The sequence below is a fragment of the Chrysochloris asiatica genome, unplaced genomic scaffold (genome assembly GCF_000296735.1).
Source record: "Chrysochloris asiatica unplaced genomic scaffold, ChrAsi1.0 scaffold00161, whole genome shotgun sequence".
Lineage (NCBI taxonomy): Eukaryota > Metazoa > Chordata > Mammalia > Afrosoricida > Chrysochloridae > Chrysochloris > Chrysochloris asiatica.
The window spans coordinates 3,244,261-3,267,311 of record NW_006408679.1 but is presented as its reverse complement, the minus strand read 5'-3'; the positions used below and the strand labels follow the sequence as shown (position 1 = coordinate 3,267,311).

Sequence of the window (23,051 nt, the reverse complement as noted above, 5' to 3'; positions counted from 1 at the left end):
GCCTTGGTGAGAGAAAACTACACTAGAGGTAGCATGGTAGAATTTTGCAGGACCAACAACTTATTCATTGCAGACATCTTTTTCAATAACATGGACCTCACCAGATGGACTACAACCTGACTACATCTGTGAGACGATGGAGAAGCTCCATATCACTAGCCAAAACAAAGCCAGGGGCTGACGGTGAGACAAACCATTAACCGTTTATATGTAAGTTCAGGCTGAAGCTGAAAAAAATTAAAACAAGTCCACAAGAGCCAAAATATGACCCTGAAATGTATCCCACCCGAATTTACAGATTTGGCGCATTGGACATTAATGACTGAAGACCAGGAGAGTTGTGGGATGACACCAAGAACATCGTACAAGAAAAAAAGCAAAAGATTATTAAAAAGACAGAAAACACCAACATGACTGTCAGAAGAGACCCTGAAACTTACTCTTGAATTCCAAACTGAATGGAAGAAATGTGAAAGTAAAAGAACTGAATAGAAAATTTCAAAGGGCAGCTAGAGAAGACCAAGTATTATAATGAAATCTACAAAAACCTGGAGTTAGAAAACCAAAAGGGAAAAACAAGCTCAGCATTTCTCAAGCTGTATTTCTTGAAGATAAAATTCCAGCCTCGAGTTGTATAGGATTCTTGGAAATCCTATACAGGGTTGCTATGAGTAGGAACTGACTCAACGGCACAACAACAATGGGCAAAATACTGAACCATGCAAGAAGCATCAAAAAATGGACGGAATACACAGAATCATGGTATAAAAAAGAATTGGCTGATACTCAACCATTTCAAGAGTTAGCATATATATGATCAAGAACCAATGGTACTGAAGAAAGATGTCCAAGTTGTATTGAAGGCACTGGAGAAAAACAAGGCTGCAGGATTTATGGAATACAAATTGAAATCTTTCAAAAAATTAACACAGCACTGGAGGCACTCAGTCATCTATGCCAAGAAATTTGGAAGATAACTACCTGGCCAATCAATTGGAAGAGATTCATATTTGTGCCCATTCCAAAGAACGGTGATCCAAAGGAAAGCAAAAATCATTGAACAGTATCATTAACATTACATGCAAGTACAATTTTGCTGAACAGAATTCAAAAACGGTTACAGCAGTACATCAATAGAGTGCTTCCAGAAATTCAAGCCACAGTAATAAGAGGACATAGATCTACGGATATCACTGCTGACATCAGATGGATTTTGGCTAAAAACAGACAATATCCGAAAGATGTTTACTTGTGCTTTATTGACTATGTGTGGATCATAACAAATTCTGGGTTATCATTGTGAAGGATGGGTATATTCCAGAACACTTCATTGTGCTCCTGAGGAACTTGTACCTAGATGCCATGATGTGAAACATTTTTCAGCATAACTTTCCTGGCCTTTCTTTCATCAATACACTTTTCAATTTTCTGAAAACTGTATTAGTAAGTCCCCTGTGTCCTTTGAGATAATCTATAAAGTTGACCCCTTTGGAATTTCAAAGAATAGTCACCATAACCTTCAGAACTGATGTGCCTTGAGTGAAGTCAGTGTTTTTAATAGACTTTTCTCAGCAACCACCATTGTTTTCTACAATTTTACATGTATCATTTTATATGCTGCCCAGCAATGGAAAGAGTTCCAATTCTCCCAGCCTTACCATCGCTTGTTACTTTGTTTTTAATCTTTAGTCATCCTACTAGGTAGAACCCGAGTTTTCAAAGCAGCAGACATGACTGCAGCAATGTCCAGCTGTAACCATGAGGCTGACAGACTCATATAGAGACCTCACCACACCTAGCAAAGCATCACCTCATACTAGTTATTTACAGACATTTGTATTTTCTGTTTTATCAAAGTTTTATGAAAGATTCCTTCTCATTCAATTACACCCGTAATTGTTGTTAAGTACTGTTGAATCCGTTCCAATTTAATAGCATTCCTAGATACAGTTTCCAAGGAACAGCTGGTGGGGTTGAACTGCTAAGCTTGTGGTTCGCAGTCCAGTGCTACATCGCCACACCAGGAATTCATACCCATAATGTTGTTGCTGTTAAGTGCCGTCGAGTCAGTTCCGAACCATAGCAACCCTGAACAGGATTTCCGAGGCTGTAAATCTTTATGGGAACAGAAAGCCTCATCTTTCTCCCGCAGAGCAGCTGGTAGTTTCGAACTGCTGACCTTGCAGTTCACAGCCATAATAGCCCTAGCATAATGCTTTGAACGTTAAAAAAAAAAAAAAAAGTTCATGAACACTGTTCTTTAAAAACCACTGAAATATTGACCTAAAACTACAAACAAATAAACTGATGTCTGGACACCTACTGAATTCTTAGTTTAGCTTATCCCCATGAAGCACAAAAAGCATTCTCATCTGGGGTCCACAAGCCCAGTGACTTCAGCAGCTAAGTGGTCCATTTTGGAGGAAGAGGGTCCACAGCACTTAACTTAACCCAGGGAAGCTTGAGAACTGTTTCTGTGTGCAGTGCAGACAAGTCTGAACAGGCAGCTTCAGGGGTGCCTGCTGACCACACTAAGGAACCCTCACTCTCACCTTTGAGGACAGAATCCTCCAAACGCTCAGCCATCTCATGGCACTGCTGCTGGTACTCAGGGCTGGAGAAGCAGTGTTTTGGTTCTGCAAGTTTCCGCTGCAGGCGTTCAAGGCGCTTCTGCTCCTTTTCAGCCTCGCGCTCAGCCTGTTGCTTTACCCACTCAGCCATTCTAGGGGTGGAGAAACAAGTGCCAATGAATGGATGTACTATGTATATGTTTTTTTAAAAAAAATGTTTTATTGTGAATTATGTGATAGTTTACATGGGAGAACATTAGTTTTACATTCATCCTATCCTACAGCGTTTCACTGCCATAGTTACAATCCCCTCCATGCATCACCAACCAACCAAGAGTATACCCTGGCAAGCCTGCCTCCCCGGTCATCAGCACACAGCCCCTCTCCCTCTCTGGTCTAAAGTCCCCAGCCGCTCCATCACTCCATGTCATCGTCTCTGCCTCTATCTCTGGCGTCACTGCTTCTCTGGTAGGGTTCCGCTCTCAGCTCTTCTCCCTTGATGGTCCCAGAGACCTCCACTCCTAGACTGCAAAGTTAATCACTCCCCTCCTTGCCATAAAACATCTACCTTTACATTTCTAACCCTCACAATCAGTCCTGATAACAATTATTCACTATTGTATCACAAGAGACCTATCCACATTTCCTTTCATCAGCCCCGCCTAGACAGATTGGATACTCACTCAGTGGAGATTCTACCACATCCTCTGGATCTAGATTCCCTCTTGAAAACTTGTAAGCCAGTCACTTCTTGCCTTTGAAGCCTCCCCATTTTTGGTAGCCAATGTCCAAGCTGCCCATCCGTCTACTCTGTGTATGGAAGGGTGGAAATGATCCCTGCTATAAAGATTTGTTCCCTCTTTTGAGCTACTGCATCCATAGGTGTAGGTCAAGTTCATCAAATTGTATCAGATTATTCTTTTTTTTCCCCTCTTCTTTCTTCTTCTAGTTGAGCTCTGATCATCCAATCATTGAAGCCAGGTCAAGTGGGTATTATCTGCAAGAGTGGGTGTTCTTGTGCATATGCCCTCTCTTCTTATCAGCTGGATACTTCAGTCTCCATTCTAGTCCTCTGTGGCTATGTGACTGACTCTGGACCCAAGAGTCCCCAAGTCTTGCCACACTGCTGGCCAGCCAGGTCTCTACCAGGGTTCATAGGAGTCTATTGAACACTGTAGGGCTTAGCTCGCAGCTTCATTGCTGTTTTTCCCTCACTTCCCCTTATCGGTGATGAACGTGGTCACCAATAACAGAGCATTATATTCTCATTGAGTCTCTGCATACGTTTTTATATATAAAACATCTACCCTCAATAAATTAATGTACTTTTGTTCAAATTGTACTATTTCCTCAGAATAGTGTGCCATGTTTACTGTAAGGGACACTTACTGTAACAGACTTAAAGGAAACCCAAGATAATTATCAAATGATGGCAAAGGTTAAATCCAGTATTAAATTGGAGTCTGGATATTTAGTATTTACATTTTAGATATACATGTTATTTTTAAGAGCTGTCGAGTCAATTCTAACTCATAGTGACCCTGTATAGGGTTTACGAGGAGCAACTGGTGGGTTTGACTTGCCACCCTTGCAGTTAGCAGTCCAGCGCTTATCCTATAGTGTCACACCAAGACCACTATTGCTAGGCAAGTATGTTTCTTTCTTTGAAAATACAAAAAAAGGGAGAGTGTCTTACGCTTTTTCGTGATTGACGTCTCGTAGTCTCCTTCCACTGAGATCCCGGCAGGCTTCTCGATTGGTTGTCTTTTCAATCTGAGCACCAAGTGCTCGTAGCATTGAACCAAAACCTGAGCAAATATATTTGGAAAACACTGGTTGAAAAGGGTTTGAAGATGGATAAAACTTGAATCTGTGAAACAGTATCATTATTACAAGATTAGGTGAATTTTCTCTCTCGCTCACTTTTTAAAAAAGGAGGTGTACCTCAAGGTCCTAATGCAGGAAGCAAAGATGAAAGAATAAATAAAATTGAGTCAATCGAATGTCTTTTGCCTTGTGTTTTAGCATTCTGAAATATTGTAGCTGCAGTGCTCAGGTTTCAGAGGGCTTTACCCAGTGCCAGAAATCCCAGGATTCCCCTTAAGAACCTGAAATGTGTATGCTAAGATTTTGCAATAAGTTAAAAGGAAAGACAATTTCAAGTTGTCACTGGCTGATATAGCAAGCTTCATTCTTACTGATAATTTCAAACAGTAGGACAATTACATTTTGAAATGTCAGCTCTCTGAAACCTACCAAATCACTGCATATCTGGGGAAAACTTAGGTATGGCATGTTACTACATCAGGAGAAACTGAAGGAGCTAATCATAGTGTTTTTACATTTTTACTTTCTTTTCTCTCTTTTTAGTTAACACAACCAAGCCCTTAATCCATGACACCTAAGAACAACAAAGGTGACTTTGGAGTCCTGGTGTTGATAAGCACTGAACTGCTAACTATAAAGTGAGTGGTTCAAATCTACCAGCTACTCTTTGGAAACCCTACACAGGGTCACCATGAGTCAGAACTGACTTGATGACACTTAACAATAACAACATGACTTCAGATCTACTTTGAAACTATGATAACTAATCAAAATCTTAGTAAAAGCAAAAGAAGGTTCTATTGTTTTATACTCTTCCTTCAGCAAACTATAAAGAATAATGGTCATCTCTCTTCATATAGTATTCCCCAAAGTGTTAGAGCCTGTGCTGCCTAGGAACTATCTGGTCAGAGAAGGTGGAAATTGTGCCACCTCAAAAAGAACAAAAGGAGAAATGTTTGGCATGAGGTGAGTAAATAGAGGATTTCACAGACAAAACAAGGTTGACATACAACAGAGACAGTTACACAGGTCTGACTAAAGTTCACAACTGTGTTACAAAGAAGCAGCAAGCATTCATTCCTACCTCCTTTTCCACCACAAAGTCTGGGTTCCAGACTGTAAACGGCTCCATGCTGCACAGCATCACTGGTGTTAATGAGTGCTCCATTGCATTTCACAAAGAAGTATTCCACTGGAACATCCTAGAGACAAGTTTGAGGTTTTTTTAAAAAACGCTTTTTGAGATATTACAAGTTTCTTGTAGAAAGGGCCCTACGTATCTTTTTATTATCAATAATTGAATATACAATGTGTATTCAATTAATATTTGTTTGGATTGAAAAGAAAAACTCAAAGAAAAAAGTAACTTCATATGATGTACTCTAAGCACATTTGTTTCCTAACATCTAATCAGAAAATGAAGAATCTTCAGTCTTCTGAGTGAAAGTAAAGACTACTTCTTTCTTGTCTGGTAGGAAATCTCAGTCAAGGTAAAGAGGGTACAGGGCTCAGCTCCAGTATCTCGGATACTCCAATTTCTCTAACTTTTTCACGCAAGTAAAATCAAGTTGAATGTCAAAAGTGGTCCTCAAATTTAAAACAGACAATATAATTCTAGAGCCCTGCTGGTATAGTGGGTTACACATTGGGTTGCTAACCCAACTGCCAAACCAGAAGTTCGAATCTACCAGCTACAACTCCACTGGAGAAAGATGAGGCTTTCTGCTCCCATAAAGATCTACAGCCTCAGAAACCATATACAGAGTTACTATGAGTAGGAACTGACTCAAAGGCACAAAACAGTATCATATATCCTTGCAATGAAATACAGATGGGTCTCCTGTGATACAATAGTGAATAATTGTTATCAGGACTGTTTGTGAGGGTCGGAAATGTAAAGGTGGATGTTTTATAGCAAGGAGGGGAGTGATTAACTTTTCAGTCTAGGAGCAGAGGTCCCTAGGACCATCAAGGGAGAAGAGCAGAGAGCGGGACCCTACCCAGAGAAGCAGTGATGCCTGAAATGGAGCCAGAGATGATGATGTGGAGCGATGGAGCAGCTGGAGACTTTAGATCCAGAGAGGGAGAGTGACTGTGTGCTGGGGATACGGGGGAAAGGATTGCATGGAGGGGATTGTAACCATGGCAATGAGACGATATACAATAGAATGAATGTAAGACTGATGTTCTCCCATGTAAACTATCACATAATTCACAATAAAATATTAAAAATAAATTAATTAATTAAATATATAAAAATAAAACTCACCAAGCATTTAAAATAAAGAAGTTGATACCCAAAACAAAAAACAGTATCATATATCCTGACAAGTGTTAGGTAGGGGTGGGGGTGAGTGGGACAGAGGAGACAAGAGTAGTCATTTTTTGCTTTTTATTTTTTATTGTGAATTGAGTGAAGGTTTACAGAGCAGATCATTAGTTTTAGATCCAATAATTCATATACATTTTGTTTCATCTCACTGATTGCAAAATTCCCTCAATGCACCATCACTTAGCTTACTTCCTGGGTTTTCTGTTTCCATTCCTCCATATTTCTGACCCTTCTGAACCTGTCCTCAGGTAAAAGCTGCCCTTCTGATCTCAAATGGTTGATTATTCTAAGGTGTGGGTATCTCACTAGTGTTACTATTCTCTTTATAGACCTATTATTTGGCTGAAAACTGAATCACAGCAGTGAGTTCAGTTCCAGACATGAAGGGTACCTAAAGGCCATACTCTCAGAGTTCCATCAGTCACTGTCCAACCAGAAGGTTAGGATTTTTAACACACACACATATATATAAGTTTAATATTTTTAGGACCAGTTAGCAGCCAATGTTTCTTTGTCTCTTCTGCTACCTTTCCCAAGTTTACAGTCAATCATTGCAGGAATACAAATACCCCCAAACACTCTCTATAATATTTCAAAAATTCTCAGCTCAAATGATGAAAAAAAACAAAACAAAAAAAAAAACAAACCCCAAACACCATAAGTCTTTTTACAAAAGTTTCTGATGCTGTGAAATAACAACAGGGAGTATTCATCAAAGTTATATGGAACCTAAAAGACACACAATTTCATCTACAATATCACAAGCAAAGAAGTGACCACACCAACAGGCACTGTAGGATAAAGCAATGGGCTGCAAGGTTGGTTTGAACTGCAAGATTGGTGGTTCAAACTCACAAGCTGTACTGTACTATACAAGGTCGCTGAGTTGGAACCAACTTGACCACACTTAACAACATTCTGAACAATTAGTCCTGAACCACATCATGACAGTGGTTTAAACTAACAAGCCTCTCCATGGGAGAAAGATGAGGCTGTCTACTTCTGGAACAATTCAGTCTTGAAAACCCTAGAGAGCGGTTTTACTCTGTCCAGTTGGGTCATGATGTGTTGGAATCAACTTGACAGCAGTGGTGGCACTATGAAGAAGCCCTGGTGGTGCTGTAGGATTAAGCATTGGACTGCCAATTGTAAGACCAGCAGTTCAAACTCACCAATCGCTCCTTTGGAGAAAGCAGACGCCATCTGCTCCTGCAAAGAACTACAGTCTCACAAACCCCATCTAGGGTCACTATGAATCAGACTCCACACGCAACAACACTGGATTTGAGTGAGGTTTTCATTTGTGGTGTTGTGGGAGAACGAAAAGGTACATCAGAGGTTCAAACCCAACAGCTGCTCCCCAGAATAAAGATGGGACTGCCTGCTCTGGTAGATTTCCAATCTCAGAAACTTTAAGGAGCAGTTTTACTCTATGCTATAGGGTTGCTATAAATTAAAATTAATTTGACAACAGTGAGGATTAACCTTGCAGTTGGTTTTGTCTGTGTCTGCTCTTCAGTCTGATGAACAGCAAGGCAGATTTTTACTTCCTCAGTGGGAGCGAATTAACTTTATAACAGTTTTGTTCTAGAAAGTGTAAGTGAGAATTTGAACTGTTTTTATTTGTTTCTGTAGCTGATCAAATATCCTTTTATAGGTTTTACGTTTCTATTCACATCTGTCCTGGTATGACACTGTAGGATAAGGAATGGACCACAAGGTCTGTTTGAATCTCAAGGGGAGAGGTTCAAACTCAGCAGCTGCTACTTGGAAACCATATGCAAGGTCGATATGAGTTGGAAGGGACTTGACAGCACGTGACAACATTACCATCTGTTACCGTCATGCTTCTAAAGTGCATGACTGAATCCACACATTTATGTCTTGTTATTTATTTTAAAATTCTTATTACCAAACATTTCTCATAATTATGATCTTATTCTTTTGGGGTCTTACTCTGGATCAATTGTTATTAAATCTGAAAACTGCAACTCATGAAATAAGTTATTTTCAGAGGTATTAAAATCAGACGTTCTTAGATCATATTTCCCTACTGAGTGTTTAGACTGGATTTCAGTGTCAGAAAACAAAGGAAGAAGCTGAAAAACCACATTTGCAAATACACATTTTTCATGGAAACAGTCTAAGTCTTTTAAAGATGTGGTTTAGATTGTATGTAGTATTAACATTTGTAAAGTTTATAAACAACAAGCAGAGGCAACAGCCTGGGAAGCATGGAAGAGGTGTGGTTATAAAGGAAAACAAGAGTACTAGCTTAAGAACCAAATTCAGATTTTAGCACACTACCAAATTCATTAGCTAACTGAACAAGCTTAATAACATAGAAGGTAAAAGCTTGCTTACTTGAAGATCAAGTAAAACTGTACTTTGGAAGTCCTTGACAGGTTTTTAAAAATATGTATGGACAAATGAAATCAAATGATTGGTGACAACAGCTAAATGACGGGCCCTAAGAAGTCATGCCCTCAACAGAACACGTGCGAGTCCTTGGTCCCGACAGTGACCCCATGAACTCATTCCTCTCACCAACCATCCTTTAGGCCTAGGTGTAGGTGGAATACACTCGTACTTCTCTAGGTTGAAACCAACACAGCTGCATGATTAGTAGACACAGTGCACGTCACATAGTATGAATGTACAGAAATGAACCTTAAAGTGCCTCATTTACAGATGAAAAAACAGAGGCCCAAAGTGTGTGTGTGACTCTAAGCGGATTTTTCTCGCCTTTATAGGAAGGAAAAACATCCACTATTTCAAAAGCAAACGAAATCCTCAGTATAAATTCGAAGCATTCTAAAACTACGGAATTCTCAAAAACACTGAAAACCCAAAGACTAGACTGTACCCCCGACAAACCCTTCCACATCCAGTCTGCCTCTTACCCCATCAAGGAGCCGGGATTCTCACCTGATCTTGGAAGTAACGGTGGATCAAATACCATATGGAACACCGAGCGGAGCCACACCGCACGGCCTTGCACCCGGAGCCTGGGCCGCGAATCCACACGAGCGCCGCAGATTCCGCCATTTCCCCAACACCAGAAGCCGGAGACGCGCCCAAACACTCGGCGCCACAACTAGTCCGGCGCGTCTTCATGACGTTCCCTCGTCTTCCAGAGCCCCACCCCTGACGTCTTCCGCTAGTTCCCGTCGTTCCCCTGGGGCCAATCACGTGACTCGGCCGCCTTGCCGCCTTGACTGGGGGAGGGGAACAGGAAGGGCCTGGCGGAGGCAGATAAGACTGCAGAACTCGAGGGCGAGGCGTTGCTAGGAGAAGTTGCTAGGGCGGGGCTCGAGGGACTCGCTATAAAAGGCTGGCCTGAGTTGGGTTTCGACTGTGCTGGCTGTAAGCGATAAGACTGTAACTAAGCACCGCCCTGTGCCGCAGTCTTTGGCCGTTTTCCTTACATCTGTGTAGTTATTTTTGGGTCTTGAGAATTGTGGCCTGAGAAAGCACTTCTCCCTGGGGGTGTGAAGGGAGAAGCTGCAGCCCCTGAGGTAATTTTGGAAGAGCTGCTTCCTCTGCTCTTTTGGGGAGCTTCTCTTCATGGGTTTCCAGAAGCCCCGCGACCTCGGGAAGGTCTTCAAACAACGCCCCTACCCCACCCCCCACCCTCCGGTTGTCGCCCCCAATCCCCAGGTTTACCAAGCATGCTCTTCCTTTCCAGAAGCAGCTAACTTCCCAGTTTCTGCCAGCTACCCTGTTTATTCTTATTTCTGTTTGCCTCTGCGTAATTTCCGCTTGAGCTCTGTTTTCAAAATATTTCACAGCAAGTGGGCCGTTGTGAAACGCAGTGGCTAGAGTGACTTTTATAGTAATGCTCCTTCAAAAAATCCTACCCTAACTTTTATTCTGCACCATGGAAATGCGTACAGATCCTCATAATACAACTTTTAGGTTCAAGGAATCTGAAGGAGTCCTTTAATATTTAATAGGCTGAGATTATGGTATTTCTAAAACTGTGAACAATTTAAAAGCCATTTGTGTTAAGATATTTGGAGTGCTGGTGTGGCACTGTAACAAGCACTTGACTGCTAATTGCAAGGTCTGCGGTTCAAACTCACAAGCCTCTCTCCTTGAAAACCTTCTGCAGGGTCTCCATGAGTTGGAACCAACTGAAGGACGTTGAACAAGTGTAAAGAAAGGGTATAAGGAGATATCTGCCCTCTAAACACAAATGTATTGGCCCACACAATTGCATTCTTTGTTGTTAAAATGACTGGCAATTGGAAGTCATTGCTGGAACACAACAAAAAAAATCAAACAAGTTTTCCTGCAGGAGGAAAGCTAAACTAGAAGTTCAAGGCCTGTGAAGTTACAGATGCTGTTGGTTTTGTTTTGCAAACACAGGAAAGAGAAATAGGAGAGAGGCCCTCAATAGGGATTCTAAAGACGGAGAAAAGGTTCAGAGAAAATAAAGACTATGTTGTTCCTGGAAAGCAGTGTTTTCCAAAGGGAGTGTCTTGGCCAGAGTGTCTCAGCAGGTATGTAGTGTGTAGTCAGAGATCCAGAAAGCTCTAGTAGCTATATTAAACTCCTAGCTCTCCATCCTCAGACTTCCTGGACGCTTAAACTGAGGACACGTGAGCCCTAAGCGTCTTCTGTTTGCTTATTGCGGTTTGTTCTTTCTGGGGTTTAAAAAGTAGTGGGGTGGGAGGAAGAGGGCGGTGGAGAGTATTTCAAGGGCCTGAGATCTTCCCCTACAAAGTTAACTAAGGATCAGTTTAAGATTGCATAGTGTTTGTGCTTAAGGCCAATGCTTTGTATCCTGCAACGACTAATTATTCTTTTATAAAAAGAGAAGCCGACATTGGTGTTACTATCATAGCTTCTTCTTGTGTGTGTCCAGTTGGGTCTGATTCATGTCCACCCTGTGTAGGGCTTCCAATGCTGTAAATCTTTGTGGGAGCAGAAAGCCCCATCTTCCTCCCATATAGCAACTGGTAGGCTTGAACTACCAGCCCTGGGATTAGCAGTCCAGTATTTATCCTATGGAGTCCTGGTGTGGTGCTGTGGGTTAATGCGCTGGACTGCAAAGTTGGTTTGAATCACAAGGTTGGTGGCTCAAGTTCATAAGCCGCTCTTCAGAAACCCTATACAGGTTCGCTATGGGTTGGAACCGACTCGACTGCACTTAACAAGAACAACAACTTGTCCTATAGAGCTACCACCATCCCCCAATATTATACTTGTTGTTGTTATTAGGTGCCATCTGGTCGATACCAACTCATAGCGACCTTGTGCACAGCAGAATGAAAACACTGCCCGACCCTTACTACTGTTGCCACTCTTGAGTCCATTGATGCTGCCACTTGGCCAATCCATCTCGTTGGGGGTCTTCCTCTCCTTCTTTGACCCTCCACCTTACCAAACATGATATCCTTCTCCAGTGACTGGTCCTTCCTGACAATATGTCCAAAGTATGAGAGATGAAGTTTGGTCATCTTGACCTCCAAGGAGCACTCTGGCAGCACTTATTCCGAAACAGATCTATTGGTTCTTTTGGCAGTCCATGGCACTTTTAGTATTGTCCTCCAACACCATAATTCAAAGGCATCAATTCTTCTACGGTCTTCCTTATTCACTGTCCAGCTTTCACATGCATATGAGGTTATTGAAAATACCATGGCTTGGTTCAGGCGCACCGAAGTCCTCAAACTCTGACATCTTTGCTCTTCAACACTTTACAAAGGTCTTGTGCATCGGATATGCCTAAGGCAATATGTCATTTGATTTCTTGACTGCTGCTTCCATGATTGTTGATGGTTGATCCAAGAAGAATGAAGTCCTTGACCACTTCAATCTTTTCTCTGTTGATAAGAATGTTGTTTATTGGTCCAGTGGTGAGGATTTTTGTTTTCTTTACATTGAGGTGTAATCCATACCAAAGACTGTGCTCTTTGATCTTCATCAGTAAATGTTTTAAGTCCTCTTCATTTTCAGCAAGCTAGGTTGTATTATCTGCATAGCTCAAGTTGTTAATGAGTCTTCCTCCAATCCTGATGCAACGTTTTTCTTCATATAACTCACCTTCTTGGATTATTTGCTTAGCATACAGGTTGAATTAGTCCTCTCCAAACCTGGAACTGTTCATTTTTTATTCCTTTGTGGCACTGAAATTCCTATACTTATATTTTCTCTCTGGTGGTGGTGGTGGTTATATGGCTTGGAGTCAGTTCCAAATCATAGTGACCCTGGATAGCCAAGTTGCCAAGGCTGTAAATCTTTATGGAATCAGAAAATCTCACCTTTTTCCTGTGGATCATCCAGTAGACTCAAACTTCTGACCTCATGGTTTGCAGCTCACTTTGTAATTTAATCTCTAGTACTAAATAAAAAAAAAATTCATTTAAAATATGAAACGACTATTGTTATTAACGTTTTAAAGATGCACATTTCCCTGAGCAATATATAATCCGTGTTTAAAATTTCACAATGAGCATCTAGCAACATGACATACACAGAGCAGATGTTAAAATTAATTGAATATTTGGTGAGTTATCAAGATAGTAAATCAAATTATTTTTAATTTGTACCTAAAAAACATATTTTGCACTAATACAATACTTTCCATCCTGAGGACTCAGAATTCAACTTGGATTAATGAGTTTCAAATTTGCTTAAATAATGAGAAAATTGAGGCACCTATAAGAGTTAGGGCTATGGTTTAAAACTGTCAACAAATAAGAATACATACTCTGTTAAAATAAAAGTAGAGATTTATTGAAGGTTCAAAACATGGAAACATGAATGTGGGCTATTTGGATTGGTTAGTTTAAATATATGACTGAGGAGTGTTGACAGGGTGATCCTATAGTAATTATCTTAAAACATTTCATGTCAAGACCCTTCTTTAGGAATATTCTTTTCATATCTTTAGTTTAACCACAGAGAAAAAAATGGTTCCTTTGTTATGTACTTAAGTCTGTCTGAAGGACTCCTAGTGTGGCACTGTAGGACAAGTTGGTTTGAACCACAAGGTTAGCAGTTCAAACTCACCAGCTGCTCCTCAGAAACCCTGTACAGGGTCACTATGGGTTGAAACTGACTCAAAGGCACTTAACAACAAGAACAAAGGTTGGACAGTTGCAAGAGAAAAGAGCAACAGCTAAGAGCATCAGGGTTCAGTCCTATCATTCTGATAGGAGTCAAGCACCTCAGTTTTAGAATTATCACACATTCCCTCTTTTTGATCAGGGATTTCAGTAATATCCTTTGAGCACTATTATATGAATGTTTTCTTCTGCAGGGGCCATCAATGATGACATACGATTCCTCAGATGACTACTTACTCAGGTAAATCTTGTTGTTTTTTTGTTTGTTTGTTTGTTTTTTAATGTTTTATTGTGAATTGTGTGATAGTTTACATGGGAAAACATTAGTTTTACATTCATCCTATGTATATTGTTTCATTGCCATGGTTACAATCCCCTCCATGCGTCATCAACGTAGGTAAGTCTTTTAGACTCCTGACAACACTATTTAGTAGTTGGACAACATCTGACCTCTTTTACCCTGCTTTGGCTTAGCATTCAGCTTTGGTACCTGTGATCAGCAAAGATAGGAAGGGGCACTGTCTTTGTGGAGTGAGGCCACAATAGAGGGACAGCTTGACTGTGGAAAAATCTGCCTCAGGGTATGAGTTCAAGCCCATTTGGGAATTGAGTCTCATCTATGTACAAATTTCTGGTCATAGACATTAAATTGGCCTTTTACATCATAACATTGGTTATAATTTCATGCAACATTTGGTTGTTGTTGTTGTTATGTGCCATGGAGTCAGTTCTGACTCATAGCGACCCTGTACAGGGTTTCTGAGGCTATAAATCTTTACAGGAGCAGAAAGCCTCATCATTTGGTTAGTACAATAATTACTGCCATAACAATTAACATCATTAATCCAGTTAGCAATACAGATCTAAACCAGGATACAATACCATTAGGCAATCAGCTGAAATTTTCAAAACAAGAGGATTCAGATTCTAAGGCTTTTATTTGTAACCAGATAGCTTTTGACAATTTTTAAAAAATATCTTGTTCAACTTTGTGTGTATTGTTAATTCAAGTGCAGTATGGTCTTTGCTCTAACACAAATACCTCCTTGTTGGGCTAAAAGAAACTACCACTATTCTGTTGTCTAAAACAATTTTTACAAGGGAGTTTAAGGATTCTCGCTGGGTTGCCATTCCATTAACAATTTCATTCATGATTTTTTCCACGGAGACACACAAATTTTGGAGTATCCACTTTAATTTGGCTACTCCATAAAAAGAAAAGACGAATCTTAAGAATCCATATCCCATCCTAGGTCTGAGTTGGATGGAGTTGTAATACCCATAGTTGTCAGTGTAGATCTCTTGGTCTGAGTCAAGATTTTTATACTGCTAGCCCAATGAGTACTTGCATTAAAGGAGTATTTTTCCATTGGGATTCCTAAGTGACCAAGAGTGTACTGACTTGTAGTGTTCCATGTATCCAGTCAGGGCAATGCCCAAGTGTGAGTTCATTGCCTGGGTTTGGTATACCAATATAGGGGGAATTTTTACCCTCCACATAAATACATACCCTTGAGGAGTACAAACCTTTTCTGTTGTAGGATAAAATGGTTTGATTAACCTGTTCAAGTCAATTATTTCTTAAGGAGTTGTTAATAAATGGGTAAGTACCCTAATTCTAGAATTATGGGTTTCTACTTTAGAGTACAAAGTTTTTTTTTTATCTTTTTGGACACAGGCAAGCTAGATTATTATTTATTTTAGCTGAGAGGAGCCTCATTTGAAATCCAGGGAACTGGGGATATGAGACGAACAACTTGTATGGGCAATCTGCAAGGGGGTTCCAAGCAGCATTAGAGCAATTCGTTAATTGTTGTTGTTGTTAAGTGCTATTGAGTCAGTTCCAAGCAACCCTGTATAGGATTTCTAGGAGCAGCTTATGAGCTTAACTGCCGACCTTGTGGTTCAAGATGACCTTGTGGTCCAGTTTTTTATTCCAAAGTGCCAAACTACGACTCCAGTTCTGATAATAGTTAAATTAAAACGGATTGAGCCAGTAATCCAGGGGAATGCCATAATCTATCACTTACAGTTGGTCTAGAGATAATATTAAAATTAACAATTGCAGACACACAGCTATAATTCAGCACAAGAGAAACTAGGGGCTCTGTGTTTTCATGCATCATTTATGGGGAAGGATGGCAGATCCAACAGTGGGTTAAATTAGCAGCCCTTGCAATTGATTGGGTTAATCTAACTAAAACATTTTCTTTCTAAATCTTGGCAGAAGCAAAGATGGGGGGTGGGGGAAGGTTAAGAGTATTGAAAATTATCATATTGATTAATTCAACAGTTAACACATATCTAAAAGGACAGATTAAGGCTATTTCAAAAGCAGTAAGTATTACACTTCAAAAACTGGCATTGATAAACAAAAGTCATCAGTTACTTGTATGGAAGAAAAAACTTGCAGAGATTAAACCACAATACTGTAATAAAGTGATGGTAAAAAAAAAAAAAAATGTGGTGGCATCTGACCTTATCTGCCTCACAGTGTGGAAGAAGAAAGAGCATCACTATTAACATCAACCCAACATTGATTCCCATGAGGTAGAAGTCAGACATGCCTCCAGCTTCCAACCTTCCTTACCAATTCTGATACCCACCATCCCTCCCACTGCACTTTCTACTTCTCTGCTTGGTTTGATAATTCATTGCAATAGTCACACAGAATTCACAGACAATACTCAGGATTATGAGGTTTATTAGGGGAGTTACAGGTTACAGTTCAGGATTAGAAATGTTCAGAATACAGTTCTATGGTCAGGACAGCCTCTTCTCAGTCATGCCAACAGGCAGGCCTCTCTCTGGCCTCTACCTTTCTCATGTAGTACTGCTGATAAATGCCCAAAGGGCATGCCATTCTACTCAGTTCAAAGGTGCTCAGTTTTAGCTCAGGATCAGCAAACCTAGCTCCTCCAATTAAGTGCTGGAGGCACCCCACTCCACAAGTAAACCTCTTGCCCAAAGGCATTCAGCTGTACTTGCTCAGTGAGTTGGGAAGCCCACAGCTTTGACATGTGATTTGGCTCTTGGTTCAGTTATTAAAATACAAAGACAGAAAATATAATATCAGAAATATCCCAAAATAAATTAATGAATAGAATGGAAAGATAATGGCATTTCCCCATGAACTTGTTGAAGTCATCTTGTATAAGACAAGGACCTGGTTCTTTCAGTTACTATTTCATAATTGTGCTTTCCAAAGGGAGCATCGCAAATTTAAGAGGGCTAAGGGAAGAATTTTGGAGTCTTGGTGTGGCGCTGTGTGTTAATGCGCTGGACTGTAAAGTCACTTTGAACCACAAGATCAGTGATTCAAGCTCACCAGCTGCTCCTCAGAAACCCTATACAGAGTCGCTGTAGGTTAGAACTAACTCAACTGCACTTAACACCAAGGCAAGAATTTTAGTCAGGGAAGGGTCTATGACTTACAAAGTTTGGCTGTTTGGGTTTTAATTATATCATTAGCTCTTTCCATCTATCCAGAAAATTGTGGATTATATGAGCAGTTCAGTCTTTGACAAATTAGAATTTTTTTAATGTATCTTTTGAATCACTTGGCCAGTAAAATGACTACTTAGGTCACTGCAGAGAGTTCTGTTGTTTGTTGCTGTCGCTAAGTGCCATTGCATCGGTTCCAACTGTGTGTAGGGTTTCCTAAGAACAGCTGGTAGGTTTGAACTGCCAACCTTGTGGATTACAGTCCAGTGCTGGTCCTACAGTGCCACATCAGAAGTCTGCAGAGGTTTAGACATCCCCAAATTGACATGATATTCTTTAATAATTTCTTGGCCACCAAAGTAGCAGTAACATTTTTATCTGGAAAAGATTCTACTCAATGTGAGAGTAAACTCATCATTACTGATATATTACTTGTATCCATTTGATAGTGGGAGCTGAGTAAAGTGTAAGTGCCATTCAAAAATAGCTCCAGCAGGCAAGGGGTATTTTCCTGAAGGCATTTGAAGGTACTTCACAGGGTTATAATGGGAACAAAGGCAGTAATGGCTGGTGATATGCTCAGTAACTTCAAAAAATTTACCCCACCAGTATTTCTTCAAAGTTTCAAGTATTTTACGTGTTTCACTTGTAAATTCATCTGCAAAGCCCTGGACATAGAGACATGTAGAGATTTGGAAAGGACAAGTTTATTATTAGGTTTTTTCCATAATCTAGATATGGTGCTGTAGGATGATGCACTAGACTGCAAGGTTGATTTGAACCACAAGCTGGTGGTTCAAATTCACCAGCCGCTCCTCGGAAACCCTATACAGGGTCGTTATGAGTCAAAACCGACTCAATGGCACTTAACAACAACAACATCCGTAATCTAAGACTCCTGGTGTGGTGCTGTATGATAAACACTGGACTTTGAACCACATAGTTGGTGGTTCCAATCCACCAGCTGCTCCTTGGAAACCCTGTAACAAAGTTGCTATGGACCAGAATCAACTTTATGGCACTTAACAACAAACAGTAATCCATAATCTGCTGTTGCACTGTAGAATAAGCACTGTACTGCTAACCTAAAGATAGACATTTTAGACCCACCAGGTAATCCTTGAAAACTCTATATGAGGTCACTATGAGTCTGAAGTGACTCACCGACACTTAACAACAACCCATGACCTAATAGTAGTATTAAAAGACCCACCTGACTTTTTTTCTAATCTTCCATTGCTGCAATGGGAACAATCTGTTGTTTTTTCATTATTATATATATTTTTTAAGTTTTTATTGTAGATTGAGTGAAAGTTTACAGGGAAGTTTTACATTCAACAAATCATACACCTTGTTCTGTTACAATTAATGTAATCCTCTCCATGTACCATCAGTTAACAGTATTTCTCTATTCACTTTAGCTTTAAAAAAAAAAAACCAGCCAGGCATATATAATAATTTACACCTTCAAAGGGCACGTATTGCAAGTCTGCCTCCTGGCCACCAGCTCTTAGTCCCTCTCTTCCCATGAATCTAGAGTCCTCAACCACTACCTCTCTCCATGCCCCCATCTCTGCCTCCATCTCTGGTGTCGCTGCTTCTCTGGATAAGGTGCCACATTCTGCTTGTGCTCCCTCGATGGTCCTAGGGTCCTCTGTTTCTGGACTGTAAGATTAATCACTCCCCTGGTTTTGTTACAAAACTACTACCTTTACAATTGTGACAGTCGCAATTAGTCATGATAACAATTATTCACTATTGAATCATATGAATCTTTTCCCCATCTCTTTTCACCAGACCCATCTAGATAAGATAAAAACTATTCAATGTAGACTCTTTCTCTCCCCCACCCCTGGCCCTAATCTTAAACTGAACTCCCTCTTGAAACCTTGTAAGTCAGTCACTTTGTGCCTTTATCGCCCCTTCATTTTATTTTATTTATTTATTTATTTATTTATTTATTTATTTATTTATTTATTTATTTATTCAACAATGTATTAAAAATCTGATTTCTCTGTATTCTCTTCAGCGTTTTATGTTGTCACTAATTTTTGCTTTAACCATTATGGTAAATGTGTACTTCAGTGTGTTTTTTTTTAAAATAAATGTTTTATTGTGAATTATGTGATAGTTTACATGGGAGACCATTGGTTTTACATTCATTCTATCATATATCGTTTCATTGCCATAGTTACAATCCCGCCAGTGCATCATCAACCAACCAAAGGGTATATCCTGCAAGCCTGCCCTCGCCCCTTCATTTTAGGTTGCCTATGTCTAAGTTGCCCATCCCTGTCTACCCTGTTCATCAAATGGTAGGAATTTACCCTTGTTTCCTTTATCAAAAGATAATTTTAAAAAATATATATATTTAAAATTTTTAAATCTTCCTGTAGTCGAGTTCTCATTATCAAGCCATCGAGGCTAGGTCAAATGGGTACTATTTGCAAATTTGGGTGTTCTTGTGCACCTCCTTTCACTTCATATCAGCTGGATGCTTTACTCTCAGCTTTAGCCCTCTGTGGCTTTGTCCTTGTCCATGGGCTCAGGTGTCCCCAGGTCTCACCACACTTTGGACCAACCAGCCCTTTCTCTTCTCTTCTCATCTCCAGGTCAACAGGAGTCTATGGAATATGGTTGAACTCAGCCCATTTCTTCATTACTGCCTTTCCTTCTCTTCCACTCACCAATAGACCAGTATGGTCACCAGCAAACTTACATGCCTGTCCATGTGCTCCCTGAGTTTCAGTCTTAGAGGGGGGCAATCTGTTGTTTTCTAAGATTTTCTGTAGTTACTTTTGAAGGTCTTGTCTTCCATGATGACATCCTTATCTTCCTCCTTTACATTATGATTTGAGTTATCATGATTATGCATGCAAATTCATTTAGCTATTATAGGGATATGTAAGATTTGGAGGCAGCCTGTCTAGCTTCCTTATCTGCTAAAGTGTTTTCCTTTACCCTTCTCTGTCTGAAGTATGCTTTTAGACTGGTGGCTTGTATTTTAATGACAGCAATCTGAAGGAAGCAAAAGGGCTTTAAAGAGGTATGTCACTAAGGGGTCAATTTTTATTTGGGTCCCATAGGATGTTGTGAGCAAGGTAGCTCTGTAGGATATGCACTGGACTTCAAACCACAAGGTTGGTGGTTTGAGCTGCCATAGAGTTTGACATCTAAATGCCTAAAGTCAACGCTCTGACCCCATCTTTGACCCTTATTGTCAAGTGCCACCTTGAGTACCTTACACAATCCTGATGCAATTCCATATCCCTGCTAATGTTAGACTTCTGGGAGAACAGAAAGAAATAATTTGTACTCAGGAAAGGTAAAACATCAGTTGCTCATGAAAAGGGCCTAAGAATCTCAGCTCAGACAGCTGACAAAAGACAGGCAGATGCAGGGCAGTTATCCATTACCTTCCTTCCCTTTTTCCTAGCCCTGGAACCTGGGGAGACCCTGCCCCCCCCCACTATTGTTTTTGCAACCATGATTCTTTGACAATCAAGATCACAAAAATTCAAAGTTTTAAGCATATCTGTGGAAGCAAGTTACCTTTAGTGATTTCTTTATCTGTATAGATTGCTGGTTTTGTAAAGTTCTTCAAACTCAGACAGAGACTGTTTTGATGACATGTTGGTCTGTTTTCCTACCTTTTTTTCCCTCTTTGTTTATTATACCAAATAAAGCCTCATTTTTTACTACTGAACCCACCAACTGCTCCTTGGAAACCCTATACAGGGTGGATATGAGTCAGAACTGACTCCGTGGCACTTAATAACAACAATAACAACTTTGTGGTAATTTCCCCCAGAACAAAGCCCAGCAGTCACTCTGCAGAAAGAAAGATGAGGCTCTGCTTCCACAAAGATTTAAAAGCCTTTAAAACCCTGTGCTGGGTCAGGACAGGCACAGCAACACTTAGCAACAACATCATCAGGAAACCCCCTTTGTTTCCATAGTATACAAAATTCATGAAATGACCCCAAAACCTCAAGTCAGTGTAAACTTTTGCTGGCTATCCAGAAGCCAGTTTTCAAACCCCTGTGAGTGCAATCAGTTCAGCCTGTTTAGCATAGCTAATAGGAAAGGCACTGCTTTCAAAAACTTCAGTGTAAGTGGTAACAGTGTAGCATCCCTGGTATTGAGAGCTATTGGAATTGGATCTTAAATGTGACCCATCTTCAAACAGAATTAAACCCTGGCTAAAAAGAGGAGTTTCCTTCAAATTCTTTCTAGGAGACAGAAATTGTTCAGTTAATTCTAAGCAGTCATTTGCGATAGCTATTGGGTTGGGCCAGAGTTAGAAGGGATGAAAGAATGCACAATTATGGAAGTTCAGAGTAAAGAGCTGTTTTCACTGTCCAAGGGAGGAAAGGATCCTAAAACCATAGAGTAGTGCCAGCCCTAAGGGTCAGGTGTTTTGGGCTTTTATTGAATTTTTAGGAAGAAAGCCAAAGGGGCGTTTTGGACAGGTAGAATGGGAAGCAAATTTATAACATGAGTGATGGCACTGTCAGGGCTGAGTCCTTCCAGTCTTCGCTCTGGCTTTTAAGTTGTTACTCTTAACAAAAGGACTTCGGGAATTAGGGTAGTGGTCTCATTTTTTTGATAACTGCTTCCTGCTGATTTAGGATTGTAGAGATGTCCCTACCTGTAGGTCCAAAGATGGTTTGTTAAGAGGGAGGAATTGAACAGTTGTAAAGGCTAAGGTTGTTTCAGGTTTTTGCCATTGTAAAATTTTGCTTAAGATTTGAATTCTGTCTTGGATGAAAGACAAAAGGAAACAGATGACACAGGGGCCAAAGATTAAAATTAGGATGAGGACAGCTAGAGTTGGAGTTAACCCGGAGAATCAAGACCATATGTTAGCTTTTAAGTCCTACCAATCAAAACTGCCTATATTCCTTTTTCATAAAGTTTGTCTACTCTACTAAGTATATTTTGTAAATTGGCTTGGATGTTTCCTGACTGGTTAACAAAGACACAACAGTTCTCTCCTAGCATGGCACATGTATCTCTGTAGCTGACGGTTAATAGGTCTAAAGCGCTCCTGTTTTGTAATCCTACTTTGGGAGTTCATTTGTTCTTGGAGGATATTTGTTTAATTGACTATTTCATGGATAAATTGACTTAATTCTATGGACAAGTGTTGAAGAGAAAATACAGAGTTAAGTAGGACTGCAGAGCCAGTAGATATTCCAGTTAAGATTTCTAAGGTTGTAAGAACTGTGATGTCTTCACAATACTGTCGGAGTGCTAAGAGTACAGGGGAAGGGGACTGCTGTCATTGATAAGGGTAAGATGGGGGGAAATGTACACTAAGGTACAGGTCCCAGTTCAGTTGGTGGGTAAGAATAAATAAAGCAAGTATGGTTGTCAGAACACCATCACAGGACGGTGGGAACTTAGCTCAATCATCTATAACTGCTGTGGCCCAGGCACTGTGTGGAAATGGTAAAGGTGTGTTTGTAAGTGACTGGCTGACTGTTGAATTGACCTACAGAGGGTCCAGAACGCTGGGAGGTAGTTAGGTGCAGGAGGGCTGGTTGGGCAAGGATTATCGAGTCTCCTTTCAATTGGTTTGAGTGGGTTAATGTAAATAGAAATATCATTTGTACAGTAGGTTTAAGGCAGGGGTGGGGAACCCTTTTTCTGCCAAAATTTATAACATCAGTCGTGGGTCATACAAAATTATCAGCTTAAAAATTAGCCTGTTATATTTGTTGAAACATTTAATGTGTGGTGCTGTGGGTTAATGTGCTAGACTGAAAAGTCATCTGAACTGGAAGGTCGGTGGTTCAA

At 40.3% G+C, this 23,051-nt stretch overlaps 1 protein-coding gene across 1 annotated transcript in view; it reads right to left on the bottom strand.

Annotated features, from left to right (window-relative positions):
* The window catches only part of SDE2 (SDE2 telomere maintenance homolog (S. pombe)), a 21,809-nt gene extending 12,023 nt beyond the window's left edge, over positions 1-9,786 (bottom strand). The window contains exons 1-4 of the mRNA XM_006871132.1: positions 9,658-9,786; positions 5,482-5,599; positions 4,267-4,378; positions 2,553-2,722 (exon numbers count right to left, since the gene is read on the bottom strand). Coding sequence (XP_006871194.1) covers positions 2,553-2,722; positions 4,267-4,378; positions 5,482-5,599; positions 9,658-9,777 — 520 coding nt within the window. The 5' untranslated portion in view covers positions 9,778-9,786. The remainder of the gene's footprint in view (positions 1-2,552; positions 2,723-4,266; positions 4,379-5,481; positions 5,600-9,657) is intronic.
* Between the last annotated feature and the right edge of the window lie 13,265 nt (positions 9,787-23,051).